Genomic DNA, 16,901 nt, shown 5'->3' on the forward strand with positions numbered 1-16,901 from the left:
TCAAACGATGTAAACAAACGTGTACTCCTGAACAGATAAATAAAGTTGGTCTGACAAAAAAACAAAACAAAATCACATTCTTCCAAGTGCTCACCTCAGGTATGAGCCTGTCCAAACGCTTTGCACGCTTCCCATGGGAGGGGTGTGTGGAGACCCATTCTGGTAATTGAGGTTGCCCTTTCACTGCCTCCAACAACTCCAACTGTTGCCAGAATACTGAACTTGCTCTCACATCTACGCAGGCCTGAAAGAAAAGAAGACAAGCTAATCTAACACAACATTAATCATGCATAAACATTACTATTTTTGTCACATACTAGGAACATGCAGAAAGAAAGAAAAACTCCAGGAGCAGAAGAGAAACGGTAACAGAACGTTTACTCTGCAAGTGGTAGGAGTTGCAATATAGAGAAGGGATACCTGCAATGCTGTGGTTCTGGCTACATAAATTTGGTCTGACTCACAGAGAAGTAGCTTAGTGGGTTTTTCAGATTTGGATTTAGCTCACATCTTTTCAGTAGTAGTTATATTTTCCTGTCCCTGGAGGGCTCACAATCTAAGTTTGTAACCTGAGGCAATGGAGGGTTAAGGGGTCCTTTTACAAAGGCGCGCTAGCGTTTTTAGTGTGCACTAAACGCTAGAGACACCCATAGAAATATATGGGTGTCTCTAATGTTTAGCATGTGCTTATTTTTAGCGCACGCTAAAAATGCTAGCGTGCCTTTGTAAAAAGGACCTCTAAAAGACTTGCTCAAGATCACAAGGAGCAGCAGCAGGATTTGAACCTGGCTTCCCTGGTTGTTTTTCAGACCTATGATGACTTTTTTGACCAAACACATTGTCGTGTGGTGTTGAACCTCAGTATTATTGATAAGGTACATCACAAGCTGAAAGCCTGTGAGGGAATCAGTGGAACCGCTAGATCATGTTGGAGCAAAAGGGGCACTCAGGGAGGACAAGACCATAACGAAGAGACTGAATGAATTTTTTTGCTTCGGTCTTTACAGAAGATGATGCAAGAGATCTACATGTACCAGAAATGGTTTTCAAGGGTGATGGTGCGGAGGAACTGGAAAAAATCTCAGTGAATCTGGAAGAGGTACTGAGCCAAATTGACAAATTAAAGAGTAGTATATCACCTGGACTGGATGGCACACACCCTAGGGTATTGAAAGAACTCAAACATGAAACTGATGATCTGTTGTTAGTGATCTGTAACTTGTCGTTAAAATTGGAGGGTGGCCAATGTGACATCAATTTTTTAAAAGGGTTCCATGGGTGATCGGAGAAATTACAGACCAGTGAGCCTGACTTCAGTACTGGGCAAAATAGTGGAAACTATTATAAAGAATAAAATTACTGAACACATAGACAAACTTGGTATAGTGGGATAGAGCCAAGGGAAATCTTGCCTCACCAATTTGCTTCATTTCTTTGAAGGCGTAAACAAACATGTCGATAAAGGTGAGCTGGTTGATGTAGTGTATTTAGATTTTCAGAAAGCTTTTGACAAAGTTCTACATGAGAGACTCCTGAGAAAATTAAAGAGTCATGGGATAGGAAGTAATGTTCTGTTCTGGATTAGGAATTGGTTATTGGACAGAAAATAGAGAATAGGGTTAAAATGGACATTTTTCTCAATGCAGGAGGGCAAATAGTGGATTGCCGCAGAGATCTGTACTGGGACTGGTGCTATTTAAAATATAAATGATTTTGAAACTGGAAAGACAAGTGAGGTGATTAAATTTGCAGATGACACAAAACAATTCAAAGTTGTTAAAAACACATGTGGACTGTGAAAAATTGCAGGGAGACCTTAGGAAACTGGAAGACTAGGCATCCAAATGGCAGATGAAATTTAATGTGGACAAAAGCAAAGTGATGCACATTGGAAACAATAATTTGAATCATAGTTACTTGATGCTAGGGTCCACCTTGGGAGTCACCAAGAAAGATCTAGGTGTCATTGTAGACTATATGCTGAAATCTTCAGCCCAGTGTGTGTGACGGTGACCAAAAGCAAACAGGATGCTAGGAATTGGGATGGCAAATAAAAACAAGAATACTATAATTCCTTTGTAGCGCTCCATGGGGTGACCTCACTTTGATTATTACGTTCAACTCTGGTTGCCATATCTCAAAAAAAGATACAGCGGAATTAGAAAAGGTTCAAAGAAGAGTGACCAAAATGATAAAGGAGGTGGAATTCCTCTCTTATGAAGAAAGGCTAAAGAGGTTAGGGCTCTTCAGCTTGGAAAAGAGACAGAGGAGGGAAGATATGATTGAGGTCTACAAAATCCTGAGTGGTGTAAAACGAGTAGAAGTGAATCGATTTTTTACTCTTTCAAAATGAACAAAGACTAGGGGACACTCAATGAAGTTACATGGAAATATTTTTTCGCTGAATGAATAGTTAAGCTCTGAAACTCATTGCCAGAAGATGTGGTAACAGCGGATAGCATATTTGGGTTTACAAAAGGTTTTGACAAGTTCCTGGAGGAAAAGTCCATAGTTTTCTATTGAGATAGACATGGGGAAGCCACTGCTTGACCTGGGATTGGTAGCATGGAATGTTGCTAGTATTTGGGTTTCTGCGGTACTTGTGACCTGGATTTACACTGTTTGAAACAGGTCTGACCCAGTTGTCTATTCTTATGTTCCTAACTATGCTTATATCCCAGTATACTTTATCAGGATTTCAAAAAGTGGGGGGAATCCCTGAAAAGATGACACCTCAGCATATTCCTCTATTTGGCATTAGCACCTTTAAAAAGAATAGGTTCAAACTGCTGTACACTACAAAACAGGAGATTCAGGTTTGATTCCAAAACTCTAGAGAGGAATCCTATGCAAGGATGACACCTATGCGTTAGACTTTGGGTGCAGGGTTCCAAACGGAATCGTGTTCTGTGGCTTTGTAAGCTCTTTGAGCAGGGACTGTCTTTCTTCTATGTTTGTGCAGCGCTGCGTATGCCTTGTAGCGCTATAGAAATGCTAAATAGTAGTAGTAGTAGTAGTATCCATGCAAATTCTTTCGCTGTTATGGTTGCCTTATAGAGGGGAAGGCCATGGAAATTATAAACATGGGGAGGAAAAACCTAGGTTAAACTGTTTTCCCGTGCCCAGAGTATATAGTACTGTGTCATTTTAAAAAGGCCAAAATATGCCTTGTAAGTTATGCTATCTATAATTTACGCAGTGCTGCATGCCATGGATGTTTTGTATTCTGCTCAGAAGCACCCCTATCTCCCTGCTGAGTCTGGCAGGAAGCTCAGAGCTATCACAGTGGCTTCCTGAAGGGCTAAGCAGGGAGCCTAATGGATGAGAGTCCAGGAAAACAACTTTTTATTAAATGAACAGAATGCTGTAATTTAGGGCTATCTATCCCTACAAGCATGAAGCCTGGTTACCTGGCACAATCTCAGACAGCATCAGAATGCAGGGAAGCACAGCAGAGACAGGGGAAGAATTGTAAAGCTGAGCTCTTTACAACTGGTGTGGCTGGGTCCAATGGACTTGATCTTTATCCGCAGGTCAGCCCTTGACTAGTAAGTTAGTACACATGCTTTATCCTTCCCTCTGCCATTGCTTATATCCCCCCCTTTTATATTTTTATTACAGTTCCATTTCTCCCTCTCCCTACTGTTTTTTCCCCATGTTATTTCTACTTTTCTTTCTCTCTTTTACTGAATTTTTTAGATTTGTAAGCCACATAGATATAAGTTTATGACTTGCGGGATGGAGTGGAGGAGTGGCCTAGTGGTTAGGGTGGTGGACTTTGGTCCTGGGGAACTGAGGAACTGAGTTCGATTCCCACTTCAGGCACAGGCAGCTCCTTGTGACTCTGGGCAAGTCATGTAACCCTCTATTGCCCCATGTAAGCCGCATTGAGCCTGCCATGAGTGGGAAAGCACAGGGTACAAATGTAACAAAAATAGATAGATACTATTGGAGATTCTACATGGAATGTTGCTACTATTGGAGATTCTACATGGAATGTTGCTACTATTGAGATTCTGTTGCTACTATTGGAGATTCTACATGGAACGTTGCTATTCCACTAGCAACATTCCATGTAGAAGGCTGCGCAGGCTTCTGTTTCTGTGAGTCTGACGTCCTGCACGTACGTGCAGGACGTCAGACTCACAGAAGCAGAAGCCTGCGCGGCCACATTGGTGATCTGCAAGGGCCGACTTCTACATGGAATGTTGCTAGTGGAATAGCAACATTCCATGTAGAATCTCAAATAGTAGCAACAGTGGAGGAGTGGCCTAGTGGTTAGGGTGGTGGACTTTGGTCCTGGGGAACTGAGGAACTGAGTTCGATTCCCACTTCAGGCACAGGCAGCTCCTTGTCACTCTGGGCAAGTCACTTAACCCTCCATTGAGCCTGCCATGAGTGGGAAAGCGCGGGGTACAAATGTAACAAACAAAAAAAATAAACTTCAAACTTGACATGTTCTAGGTAACTTCTAAGACTGCAAGGGCAAAGGGCTATTTCAAATTGATTTTTTTTTCAAAAATTTAGCAACACATTTCTTGGTTTGCATTTCTGTAGTTATTAGCGCTTATGAAATGGTTGAGAATAAACAAACACTAGCAGGGACCAGCAAAACATTTGTGGTCAAATTAGTACCACAACACAAGACTTCGGATATTCTTATACCAAAATATTTAACAGGACGTCAGGGAGGGACACAGATTCAGAGGGGAAAAAAGGATCAGGACTGGGGAAAGGGAGGTTTCCTGCCCTCTGCTCCATTCCCTCATATTCCCACACAATCTCCCACTCCCTAACTCCAGTCCCTTTTCTCTACTTTTCAATCCCCTTCCCTGTTGCCCTCTCCCTCCAAACACAATGACTAGTATTGTTTCAAATACACACCTTTTCCTGATGTCAATCCCTCTTTCTAACATATACCATGGCATTAATTAGCTCTTTCATACATATACACAGTAGATCTGCCATAATTTTCTCCTTTTATGATCCTTTCTTACCAAGCCCCAAGATGATCTGTCGCTCTCACCACCCAAACCAAGATCCTGTAGCTCATTTTTCTCACTCCCAGTTTCCCCATTCAATTTTCTTCAACTGATCTCCTGTCACACTCCCCAGCCACCATTAATCTCCTCTCTCATGTGTTCTCCTGTTGCCCACTACTCGTGGTCTGCGCAGTTCCTATAGCACCTCCCACTTGCCCCAATGCATACCGGCCACAGCCCAACTGTACCAAAAACAGAATGTGGTCCATGTTCTGGAATTTATCATTTCTGATATTCATTGCCAATGCACCGATGCCAATGTTGCTGCCACGGCTGTAGCTCACCTTCCCAGGAATGCAGCTTGCCCTTGGCATCACTCATTCATTGCACATTGCTGGCAGTCCTTCATCAAATCTTATTTCAATACCATTAGCATGCAGATCAAGGCAACTCCAAGCACCCCATGGCCCAACTCTACTTAAGTACATAAGTGTTGCCATACTGGGACAGACCAAAGGTCCATCAAGCCCAGCATCCTGTTTCCAACAGTGGCCAATCCAGGTCACAAATACCTGGCAAGATCCCATGCATGCATGTTCAAGACAAGACAAAAAAACAACCCTGTAAGTTGTAAGATACGGCCAGTATGTGGCCACTGACAGTACTGCAGACTCATGTTTCCCATTGGATTAACAGACTGAAGTTCGGCACATAATTATCAGGCGACTCGGAATCACAGGCAGTGGAATGGGGCCAATTTTATTGTCCCCCACATTAACAACCACCAGGAAATCTGAGGGATAGAGTTTGGTTTGTTTAGCCTTGCCAAGCAAAAATATGTTCTGCTAACCCTATTTTGAATCACAGACCACTCGTACACAATGCCAACAGCCTTAAGGTATTCATCATTAACAATGACGATGAGCTTTACAAGGGAATATGTCTTTCTGTAATTAAGTTGCGAGACACAGAGATAAAGAAATGTCAGTGATTAATATATAAATAGCTGCCTGGCTTGAAATAATATTTTAAGTTAAACAGGTGGTGTGTATGTGTCTGTATGAGAGACAGGGAAACTTCGATTAATTTAATGAATAGTAGTGCCATCTGGTTCCGAGTTACTGACCTTGGAGGAATTTAGACAACACAGAGCTGACACTGGAAGCAGAGTAATAACACAGATGTGACTTAGAAGGGTTACTGTAATGTTGCGGAGTAGCACTGTTGTGCTTACAGCTCTGTAACTGCTACCAGTGTTAAGAACCTCTCTTCAGGGAAGTAGAGCACAGATAAGAGTAATATTTTTCATTAAAGGGATGCTGTCAGGGTTTGCAAAAAAATAAGCCAAGTGAAGGGATGCAGAAAAATTAAAACACTTTTCCAGTGGACTGTCTTAACCCCTTTGTGAATTATACCTTGGGAGGATACTTCTCAAAAGCTAGCTGTAAATGTTTTAAATGAGTCCTAGACAAAGGCATCACCTACAGCAGATTTTTGAACCTTTATTTCTACTATCCAAACACATGAACTACATTGATGTCGTCAGCTGAAACTCTTCAAGAGCTTATTAGGACGGAGCAAGTTTTGCTGCTGTAGTACACAGGAAAATGAAATAAATAAATACAGGGACCTTTTACCATGCAAACAAGGTAGAGCAGAAATGTTTGAAAGCATTTTGTGATATTCTGCCTATGTGCACTGACCTGTTACCAATTTTTAAAAAAAATATTGTCAGAAGAGGGCTATTCATGGACGGAAAGTAAGCGTGGAAGCGTTAAACCAGCTACTGAATCATACTTAATTCACAGTCAATGGCTAACAAAGAGTTAATGCAGAGTGCTCCCGCATTAACTCTATACTGATAACATGAACTAATGAAAATATTAATCACCACAATATCCGCTGCATCAAAACGACATTAATATAACCTGTATATGATACAGTGTTATGGTTAACAGGAAAAAAAGGCCTCAAACAGCTCACAGATCTTAATGGAACTGTTCGAGGTGAAACGGATCACCAGATCCTACCTTCATCATCGGCCAAAAACCTTTTGATGTGCAAGTTTCCTGTCACTGTAGCTGGTCACAACTTTACTATTGGATAGAGTATCTAGTTCTTTCAGAAACGCTAATGTTTTAAAGGTACCAGCACTTATCTTTAGCGGTGGTGCTCCTGAGTCACGTTGCCTCAGTGCTTTACTGTGGTCTCTCTGGACTCATGTGCCGAGCCGACGATGGCCAGCGTTTCGCAAGGCTGCTTCAGGGTCTCGGTACCACATGGGAGAGTAAACAGCACAGCTTCTCAAAGCATTTCTGGTCATTTTGGCCGATGATGAAGGTAGGATCTGGTGATCCATTTCAGCTCAAACAGTTCCATTAAGATCTGTGAGCTCTTTGAGGCCTTTTTTCCTGTTAACAATAACACTGTATCCTATACAGGTTATATTAATGTCGTTTTGATGCAGCGGATATTGTGGTGATTGACAGATAGTTTAGCATATCTGCACCCGGAGAGTTTAATTGAGTCTAATGAAAATATTATCCTATGACTTGCAATAAGGAGAAATTAGGTCTTACTGATAATTTTCTTTTCATTAGTCCTTTCCACTATTCCAGAACCTGTGGGATAGTTGTGTCCATCAACCAGCAGGTGAAGATAGAGAACTGAAAACTAAGCTGAGACATCTCTCCCTTGGCATCCAGTCCAGCTCTTCAGTATATGCATGCAAACAGTAAGGAGAAACTCCGAATAAACACAACCACCTTAATTAAACAACTCGATAACCCAACACTAACCGGACAAGCCAACATGTATGGAGACCCCTCTTATCTCTGGAGACAACGTGTAGAGAACAAGAAATATGCAGGAAGCACCATGCAAGGTGACAGTCATTATCTGACCTATTACTCTGCACCGACTAAACATCTCAGAAACCTCGGGCGAGCCTTTGGAATAGTGGGAAGGACTAATGGAAAGAAAATGATCATAGCTTCCCATTATTCCAGAACCTGTGGGATGTTTCCCTACAGTGGGTGGAATCTTGGCACCGCTGCCCATCTGAGGACCGCAGCCCTCGAACTGGCTACCGATCACACCACGTTGTCTGCCCTGCAGCGCTTGGCAAAGGTATGCAGCGTTGACCTGTCACCACCGCCTTGCAAATATTCACTGAAAACAGTAAGGTAGTCTCCACCAGGATGTCTCTGTACATTCTTCCACTGTTAGAAGAGAAGCGTGGACCAGCTTTGCATCACTGTGAAACTTGGAAGGCACTGGGTGCTCTAGCTGACTGAGAGGAAGGAAGATTAGCTGACTGAGACGAAAGGAAGATTAGCGTGCCTGAAAGTGGGACAAATATTGCTGATTTTATTTTTATTTTTGTTACATTTGTACCCCGCGCTTTCCCACTCATGGCAGGCTCAATGCGGCAGGCAATGGAGGGTTAAGTGACTTGCCCAGAGTCACAAGGAGCTGCCTGTGCCGGGAATCGAACTCAGTTCCTCAGTTCCCCAGGACCAAAGTCCACCACCCTAACCACTAGGCCACTCCTGCTGTCTTGAAATCGAGATCGAAAGCCCCCTGAAGATGGGCAACCAGAGGCTTTCGGTTTATCCTCCGGCAATCACTGTGGCTTAGTTTCCCCCAGTTCTTTCACCAAGTTACTGAGATCTTCTCCAAATAGCCACTTGACATGAAAGGGAAGTTTACTCATCCATTTGATGCTGCATCCGTTGCCCAATGCTGCAATCAGAGTTGCCAATGTACTGTGACAGCCAAAGACATACTGTGGGCCATAACCCGTAACATGTGAAATAGCATCTGTCAAGAAGGTCAACCCCGCTTCCAGCAGGGCGTTATGGCAACCATCTTGTGTTGTGCTCTGTGCATGATCAGACAGAGGATGTTTTGCGCTGCCAGTTGGACCTGACAAAATGGTGCCCGTCCCCGTGTTCTCTTGCATCAAACTGTGCACCAGCTCTTCCGGAGAACTCAAATCCCTGGCATTTTCAGATGCTGCGACAAATCCGAAGACATGCAGCTGCTGACCGTTTTCCCCATGTCCCGCGGGATTCCCGGCTTGCATGCACTGCAATACTCCAACACCAGCTGGTGGGTCCCACAGCAGGAAAACCACCCAACTGACTCTGTGGGAGTTGCCATTCACCCCATTTGGCACAAGCGCAGTACAACGCAGTCCCAAAAAGTAAGTCAGGTCTCCCCACCCTGCACCAAGTAGAACTTGTAGCCCCTCCAAGCAGTTCCGAGTCAAATTTTAGCTGCTCCCCCAAAGCTCACAGTCTCTACAAGTCTTATCCCAGATGAGAATCAGGACTGATACTCTGTCCCACGCTCTCCAGTAAACCTCTTTCCTTCGCCCTTTTTATTTTTTTTTAGTTAAGTGCTGTTAAAGGGGAACTCCACAGGAAACAGGGGAGAAGTGAAGGGAGAGAAGACATAAATTCATGGGTCACCAGAGACGGGGATCAGAAGACCTCCAGATATGACTCTGCAGACTCAAGACACCCGCACAGCTCAACTTGAGAACAGCTGACCAACTAGACCAGGAGCAAATCACTCAGAATCAGAGGCTGAAAAGTGTGTCCATCCACCCGCTGGAAATGAAAATGGCGAGGAGCTGGACTGGATGCTAAAAGCGATATGTCTCAGCTTAGTTTTCTGTTCTCTATCTCCACCTGCTATTTGATGGACACAACTATCCCACAAGTTCTGGAATAGTGGGAAAGCTACGTAAATGGAACACATTTAAAAAAAAAATCCCCCCACAAGTGCTGCGTTACATTTGGGATTAAATCTCACTTTAAACCCAGATTCTATCAAATTTTAGTGAAAGGGTCCCTAAATAAATAAATAAAACCAAGGAATTAAAGACAGGGGGGGAAAAAAGGATTACAGTTCTTCTTCAGAACAGTTACAAAAATAATGCAATTAACATACACTGAAAAAATAATTAAATGTAGCTTTTACTAAAACTTTAAGGGTCCAATATTCATCCGGTGGCCATCAGCATTTTGTTGACTGTCACCAATGCTAAATCCAGAAATTCAATGCCTGACCATGTTCGTTCAAGGGAATTGAATTTCTGGATTTGGGAAGCCAACTAACATATAGCCGGTTAAGTGCAATATTCAGCACTTAACCGGCTTATGGCTTATCGCGTAAAAATAGGACTGACTTATATGGGCCTATTTATGTGGTTATCTGGCCAGTTAAGTTCTGAATGTCAGCATTTAACCGGCCAAGTGCTGACTCCACTCCCGGGAACATCCCCAAAATAGTCTGTTTTTAGTTTGGCGCTAACCAGCTAAGTGTTGCTGAAAATGACCAGTTAGCCCTAAACAAGTGATTTAACCAGCCAGGAGCTATTTCTAGCCAGTTAAATCATGTTCAATATCAACCCCTAAGTTTTTGGCTCAGATTTTTACTTTTATAGCACTTTCATTTTGTTTAACCCATTAGTTTTTTTCTTGATCCTGTGGGCCTCCAGCTCAGTCGCAACCCCAGTTCGACATCTGGCACTTGCTGAAAAGTTAACAAAAATTAGCAGCTACCCAGAGATTTCTCTCAATAAAAGCTCATGGAACAGTAGCGAAGAGAGGGCAGATCTGATTAAGCTGTAAACCCAAAAAGAATCAGCAGGAAACTGCCAGGTCAAAAGAGGTATATTGTAAAATATATTCAGATAATAAAGAACCTTTTGGTAAAAAAACAAAACAAAAAACTCATTACGTCCATTAGATCTCTTGTGTGTAGGAATGGCACAGAAAAGCATTGCATTATCTAGTATCAACTCTTTTCACTAGATGGTGCTGTTTCTAAAGCTATCTATTTTTCTGCATGAAAGAAGATGTTCAGACCAAGGGCTCTGCTTACTAAAGTGCGCTAGCGTTTTTAGCGCATGCACAAAATTAGGGCACGCTGTGTAGGCGCCCACAATATTCCTATGGGCACCTACACAGCTAGCATGCACTAAAAGCACTAGCGTGCCTCTAGCGTGGCTTAGTAAACGAGGCCCCTAGAGACTAAGGGCCCGGTTTACTAAGCCACGTTGTAGGCGCGCTAGCGTATTTAGCGCGCGCTAACTGCAGGCACGTGCGGTGAGTTAGTAAACAGCGCCCTAAGGCCCTTAACCCTAATCCGACCAACTGAAGTCCCACGAGACCCCAACATATTTTTATGTTGGGGTCTTGTGGGACGTCAGTTGGTCGGACAGTTGGTCGGATTGTGGGTCTGTGATTATTTGTTATAACACACAAATAGCCCAACATATTTTAAGTTGGACAGTTGGTCGGACTCCAGTTTGTGGGTCTCTGATTGGCGACCATTGGAACTCGGATACTGAGCCTGATAGACCTTCAGTCTGGGCCAGTATGGCAATTGTGATCAATTTTCATTAATCTGGCAAGATGAACTATTAGAAATGTAATCTGAAATCAAACAAATCATTTATGTTGTAAAATTTATGTTGTCAGGAAATATTTTTTCACGGAGAGGGTGGTAGACGCTTGGAATGCCCTCCCGCGGGAGGTGGTGGAGATGAAAACGGTAACGGAGTTCAAACATGCGTGGGATATGCATAGAGGAATCCTGTGCAGAAGGAATGGATCCTCAGAAGCTTAGCTGAAATTGGGTGGCGGAGCAGTTGGGGGGAAGAGGGGGTGGTGGTTGGGAGGCGAGGATAGGGGAGGGCAGTCTGTAACAGAGCCGGTGATGGGAGGCGGGACTGGTGGTTGGGAGGCGGGAAATACTGCTGGGCAGACTTACAGTGGGGGAAATAAGTATTTGATCCCTTGCTGATTTTGTAAGTGTGCCCACTGACAAAGACATGAGCAGCCCATAATTGAAGGGTAGGTTATTGGTAACAGTGAGAGATAGCACATCACAAATTAAATCCGGAAAATCACATTGTGGAAAGTATATGAATTTATTTGCATTCTGCAGAGGGAAATAAGTATTTGATCCCCCACCAACCAGTAAGAGATCTGGCCCCTACAGACCAGGTAGATGCTCCAAATCAACTCGTTACCTGCATGACAGACAGCTGTCGGCAATGGTCACCTGTATGAAAGACACCTGTCCACAGACTCAGTGAATCAGTCAGACTCTAACCTCTACAAAATGGCCAAGAGCAAGGAGCTGTCTAAGGATGTCAGGGACAAGATCATACACCTGCACAAGGCTGGAATGGGCTACAAAACCATCAGTAAGACGCTGGGCGAGAAGGAGACAACTGTTGGTGCCATAGTAAGAAAATGGAAGAAGTACAAAATGACTGTCAATCGACAAAGATCTGGGGCTCCACGCAAAATCTCACCTCGTGGGGTATCCTTGATCATGAGGAAGGTTAGAAATCAGCCTACAACTACAAGGGGGGAACTTGTCAATGATCTCAAGGCAGCTGGGACCACTGTCACCACGAAAACCATTGGTAACACATTACGACATAACGGATTGCAATCCTGCAGTGCCCGCAAGGTCCCCCTGCTCCGGAAGGCACATGTGACGGCCCGTCTGAAGTTTGCCAGTGAACACCTGGATGATGCCGAGAGTGATTGGGAGAAGGTGCTGTGGTCAGATGAGACAAAAATTGAGCTCTTTGGCATGAACTCAACTCGCCGTGTTTGGAGGAAGAGAAATGCTGCCTATGACCCAAAGAACACCGTCCCCACTGTCAAGCATGGAGGTGGAAATGTTATGTTTTGGGGGTGTTTCTCTGCTAAGGGCACAGGACTACTTCACCGCATCAATGGGAGAATGGATGGGGCCATGTACCGTACAATTCTGAGTGACAACCTCCTTCCCTCCGCCAGGGCCTTAAAAATGGGTCGTGGCTGGGTCTTCCAGCACGACAATGACCCAAAACATACAGCCAAGGCAACAAAGGAGTGGCTCAGGAAGAAGCACATTAGGGTCATGGAGTGGCCTAGCCAGTCACCAGACCTTAATCCCATTGAAAACTTATGGAGGGAGCTGAAGCTGCGAGTTGCCAAGCGACAGCCCAGAACTCTTAATGATTTAGAGATGATCTGCAAAGAGGAGTGGACCAAAATTCCTCCTGACATGTGTGCAAACCTCATCATCAACTACAGAAGACGTCTGACCGCTGTGCTTGCCAACAAGGGTTTTGCCACCAAGTATTAGGTCTTGTTTGCCAGAGGGATCAAATACTTATTTCCCTCTGCAGAATGCAAATAAATTCATATACTTTCCACAATGTGATTTTCCGGATTTAATTTGTGATGTGCTATCTCTCACTGTTACCAATAACCTACCCTTCAATTATGGGCTGCTCATGTCTTTGTCAGTGGGCACACTTACAAAATCAGCAAGGGATCAAATACTTATTTCCCCCACTGTATATGGTCTGTGCCCTGAAAAGGACAGGTACAAATTCAAGGTAAGGTATACACATATGAGTTTGTCATGGGCAGACTGGATGGACCATGCAGGTCTTTTTCTGCCGTCATCTACTATGTAACTATGTAAAAATGACAATTTTCCTATTTATAATTTGCACAGATGGGCCTGATGTAAAAAAGCAAACAAAAAACCTATGGGAGGCCTAATTTGGTAGTTTACTTCAAAATTAGCGTACATTTTTGTGTAGTAAGGGCTTCTTTTACAAAGCCGTGCAGCAAATGAGAGGAAGCCCATAGGAATTGAATGGGCTGCCTCTCATTTTATTTATTTAGATTTCCTCACACCTTTTTCAGTAGTAGCTCAAGGTGAGTTACATTCAGGTTCTCTGGATCAGGAGCGTATCTGGACTCTGGCGGTAGGGGGGGCCAGAGCCAGAGAGAGGGGGCACATTTTAGCCCCCCCCCCCAACGACCCCCCCCCCCCCCGCCGCCATTGCCAGAACCTCCCCACCAACGACTCTCCACCCTCCCCCCCGCCGTCAACCCTCCCCCGCTGCCGTTGTTTACCTTTCCTGGCGGGGGACCCCAACCCCCGCCAGCCGACCCGACATCTTTAAAGTTCTTCTTCGGCCTCCGTGGCCGTGCTGTAGTTGACTGTTCAATCCAGTTCGGAGTCTGACGTCCCAGCACGTTGTCCTGCACGTACAACGTGCTGGGACGTCAGACTCCGAACTGGATTGAACAGTCAACTACAGCACGGCCACGGAGGCCGAAGAAGAACTTTAAAGACGTCGGGTCGGCTGACGGGGGTTGGGGTCCCCCGCCAGATGAAGAAATATCTTTAAAGGCGGCAAGCGGACCTCGGCTGGCGGGGGGTTGGGGTCCCCCGCCAGCAAAGGTAAACAACGGCAGCGGGGAGGGTTGACGGCGGTAGGGGGGTCCAGGGCAAAATCTGCGGGGGCCCAGGCCCCTGTGGCCCCACGCAGATACGCCCCTGCTCTGGATATTTCTCTGTCCCAGGAGGGCTCTCAATCTAAGTCTGTACCTGAGGCAATGGAGGGTTAAGTGACTTGCCCAAGATCACAAGGAGCAGCAGTGGGATTTGAAACGGCCACCTCTGGATTTCAAGACGGATGCTGTAACCACTAGGCCACTCCTCCACTTCAATCGGTAGTGCGGCTTTGTAAAAGAGGCCCTAAAATTACTTTTGATACAGGCAGGGTTTTGGCTTACAACATAATGAAGCCCCTTTACAAAAGTTTGGTAAATGCAAAGGCTGTGTGTTAACCCTTATTTTATCATCCTCACTTTAATATTCCCTTATCTCTTGTTTGTCCTGTTTGTCTGTCCTAATTAGATCGTAAGCTCTGTCAAGCAGGGACCGTCTCTTTATGTTCAAGTGTACAGCGCTGCGTACATCTAGTAGCGCTTTAGAAATGATAAGTAGTAGTAGTAGTAACTGCTAGGAGCGTTTTGAATGTGTTTCCATATCGCTACCACACAGAAAAAAAAATCCTTACTACGCAATAAGTGCAGTGACAGTGCAGATGTATTTACTGCCCTTCAATTTCCTCCTGCCGTTGATACGTGAAACGTGTTTTGTGTAATGCTTAGAGCCTGACAGCCCTGGAAACTATACATTGAAGAAAGGGAATTCTGGAATCACTCTTGTCATGACTGAGCACACCTCGATCCCTTGCCGTCCATTCCACAGTGTCCTTTCAAATCAATACAGAAAGTGTAGCTTGTAAATAATATGTAATTTTTGTTTTCCCAAGAGATGCGATATTGTTGAGAAGAGTGTTGCAGAGAGGAAATGGAGAAAGTGAGCCACAGATGCTCACCCCATGCTGATACCAAGGCAGCTGCAGAGATGAGATATTTTTGCATACCAAGACACAATGACTGAAAGAACATTGAGTTCCTGAGAAGCCATTTCCAATATTTGGATCACAGTAGAAGCAGCCTGATCTGTGTAGCAGAGATGGTGACAACTATAACTGTTGTTTGCTATACACTGCACAATATTGCAGTGACACGGGGGATACCCATGGAAGAAGAAACTTCTTGTGCAGAAGAGCCTTCCTGTCCAGCAGCTAAAAGAGCAAAACCTCATCACCATCATGAAGAAAGTCTGTACATCTTCTAATCCATTCTATGGATGGGAAAGGTGGGGATTGGGGTTCAGAGGTCAAAACTCCAACAACGCCAGAGTGAGAAGGATGGATAGGTGATTGGACACCAACGGAGACATAGTCTAGGGTGGGGAGAGGTGAATAATTCTAAAATTCTAGTATGAACCACTGAGCATGCAGAAAGCTTCTGTATCACTCTGCAACCTCACCTTGAGTATTGCATTCAATTCTGGTCGCCGTATCTCAAATAAGATATAGTGGAATTAGAAAGAGTTCACAGATGATCGACCAAAATGATAAAGGAGATGAAACTCCTCTCATATGAGGAAAGGATAAAGAGGTTAGGGCACTTCAGCTTGGAAAAGAGATGGCTGAGGGGAAATATGACTGGTGTAGAACGGGTAAAATGAATTGATTTTTTGTAAAATTATTTTTATAGATTTTACAAAAATACAACAACATGTTCAAAACAGAAAAACATGCACAATTTAGAAAAAAAAATATTAGATCCTTGGAGCTTGAATATGCTTCTAACTCAAAATTTAGAATTTTTCAAACACTTTGTAAATTTAATTCAGATTATATAATTCTATATGAAGTAAAATCTCTACTCATCAAATGGCCATTTTCGGAGCTAAATACTACTCGGAAAATAATAAGATGGGACGTTTACTGGCTAATGTATTAAAAGGAAAAAAAAGTAAAACAAAGGTAGTATCTCTCAGAGACTCAGATAGTAATTCTGTTGTCACGAATGAAACCCAAATTTTGAAGTTATTTCAAGACTTTTATAAACAGTTATATACTTCAGAATTATCTGTTTCAGATCAGTTTATTAAAGATTTTTTAAAATAATTTGTCATTTCCTAAATTATCTCAACAAGAAGCAAAATTATATGATTCACCATTTTCAATAAAAGACATTGAGCTAGCCATAAAATCTTTGCCTTTAAACAAATCACCTGGACCGGATGGTTTTGCTGCTGAATATTATACATTTTTTGCTAAAGAATTACCTCCTTTATTATTAGAATTTTTTTTGGTATCTCAAAGAGCCATTTTGTGGATGGCACATTTACAGAAGCAAAGATTATTGTACTGCCTAAACCAGATAGAGATTTGACCTTAGTTTCAAATTATAGACCAATTTCGTTAATTAACTTAGGGGTATGTTTACTAAGGTGTGTTAGCGTTTTTAACATGCCTGTAAATTTAAGGCACGTTAAATGCTAACGCGCCTATACATTTCTATGGGTGCGTTAGCGTTTAACACGTGTAAACCATTTACGAGCGTTAAAAATGCTAACGTGCCCATAGCGCCGCTTAGTAAACCTAGTCCCAGACAGTAAATTTATGCTAAATTACTTGCAATAAGGTTATCAAAAGTCCTGCAGGATATTATT

The 16,901-nt window shown here is 43.4% G+C and overlaps 1 protein-coding gene across 4 annotated transcripts in view; it reads right to left on the reverse strand.

The window, feature by feature from the left end:
- The window catches only part of LOC115458769 (metalloendopeptidase OMA1, mitochondrial-like), an 87,436-nt gene that overhangs the window by 19,736 nt on the left and 50,799 nt on the right, over positions 1–16,901 (reverse strand). For all 4 annotated transcript variants that reach the window (XM_030188585.1, XM_030188586.1, XM_030188583.1 and 1 more), the window contains exon 8: positions 95–244. In XM_030188585.1, coding sequence (XP_030044445.1) covers positions 95–244 — 150 coding nt within the window. The remainder of the gene's footprint in view (positions 1–94; positions 245–16,901) is intronic.

This window comes from Microcaecilia unicolor, unplaced genomic scaffold (genome assembly GCF_901765095.1).
Source record: "Microcaecilia unicolor unplaced genomic scaffold, aMicUni1.1, whole genome shotgun sequence".
NCBI classification, from domain to species: Eukaryota; Metazoa; Chordata; class Amphibia; order Gymnophiona; family Siphonopidae; genus Microcaecilia; species Microcaecilia unicolor.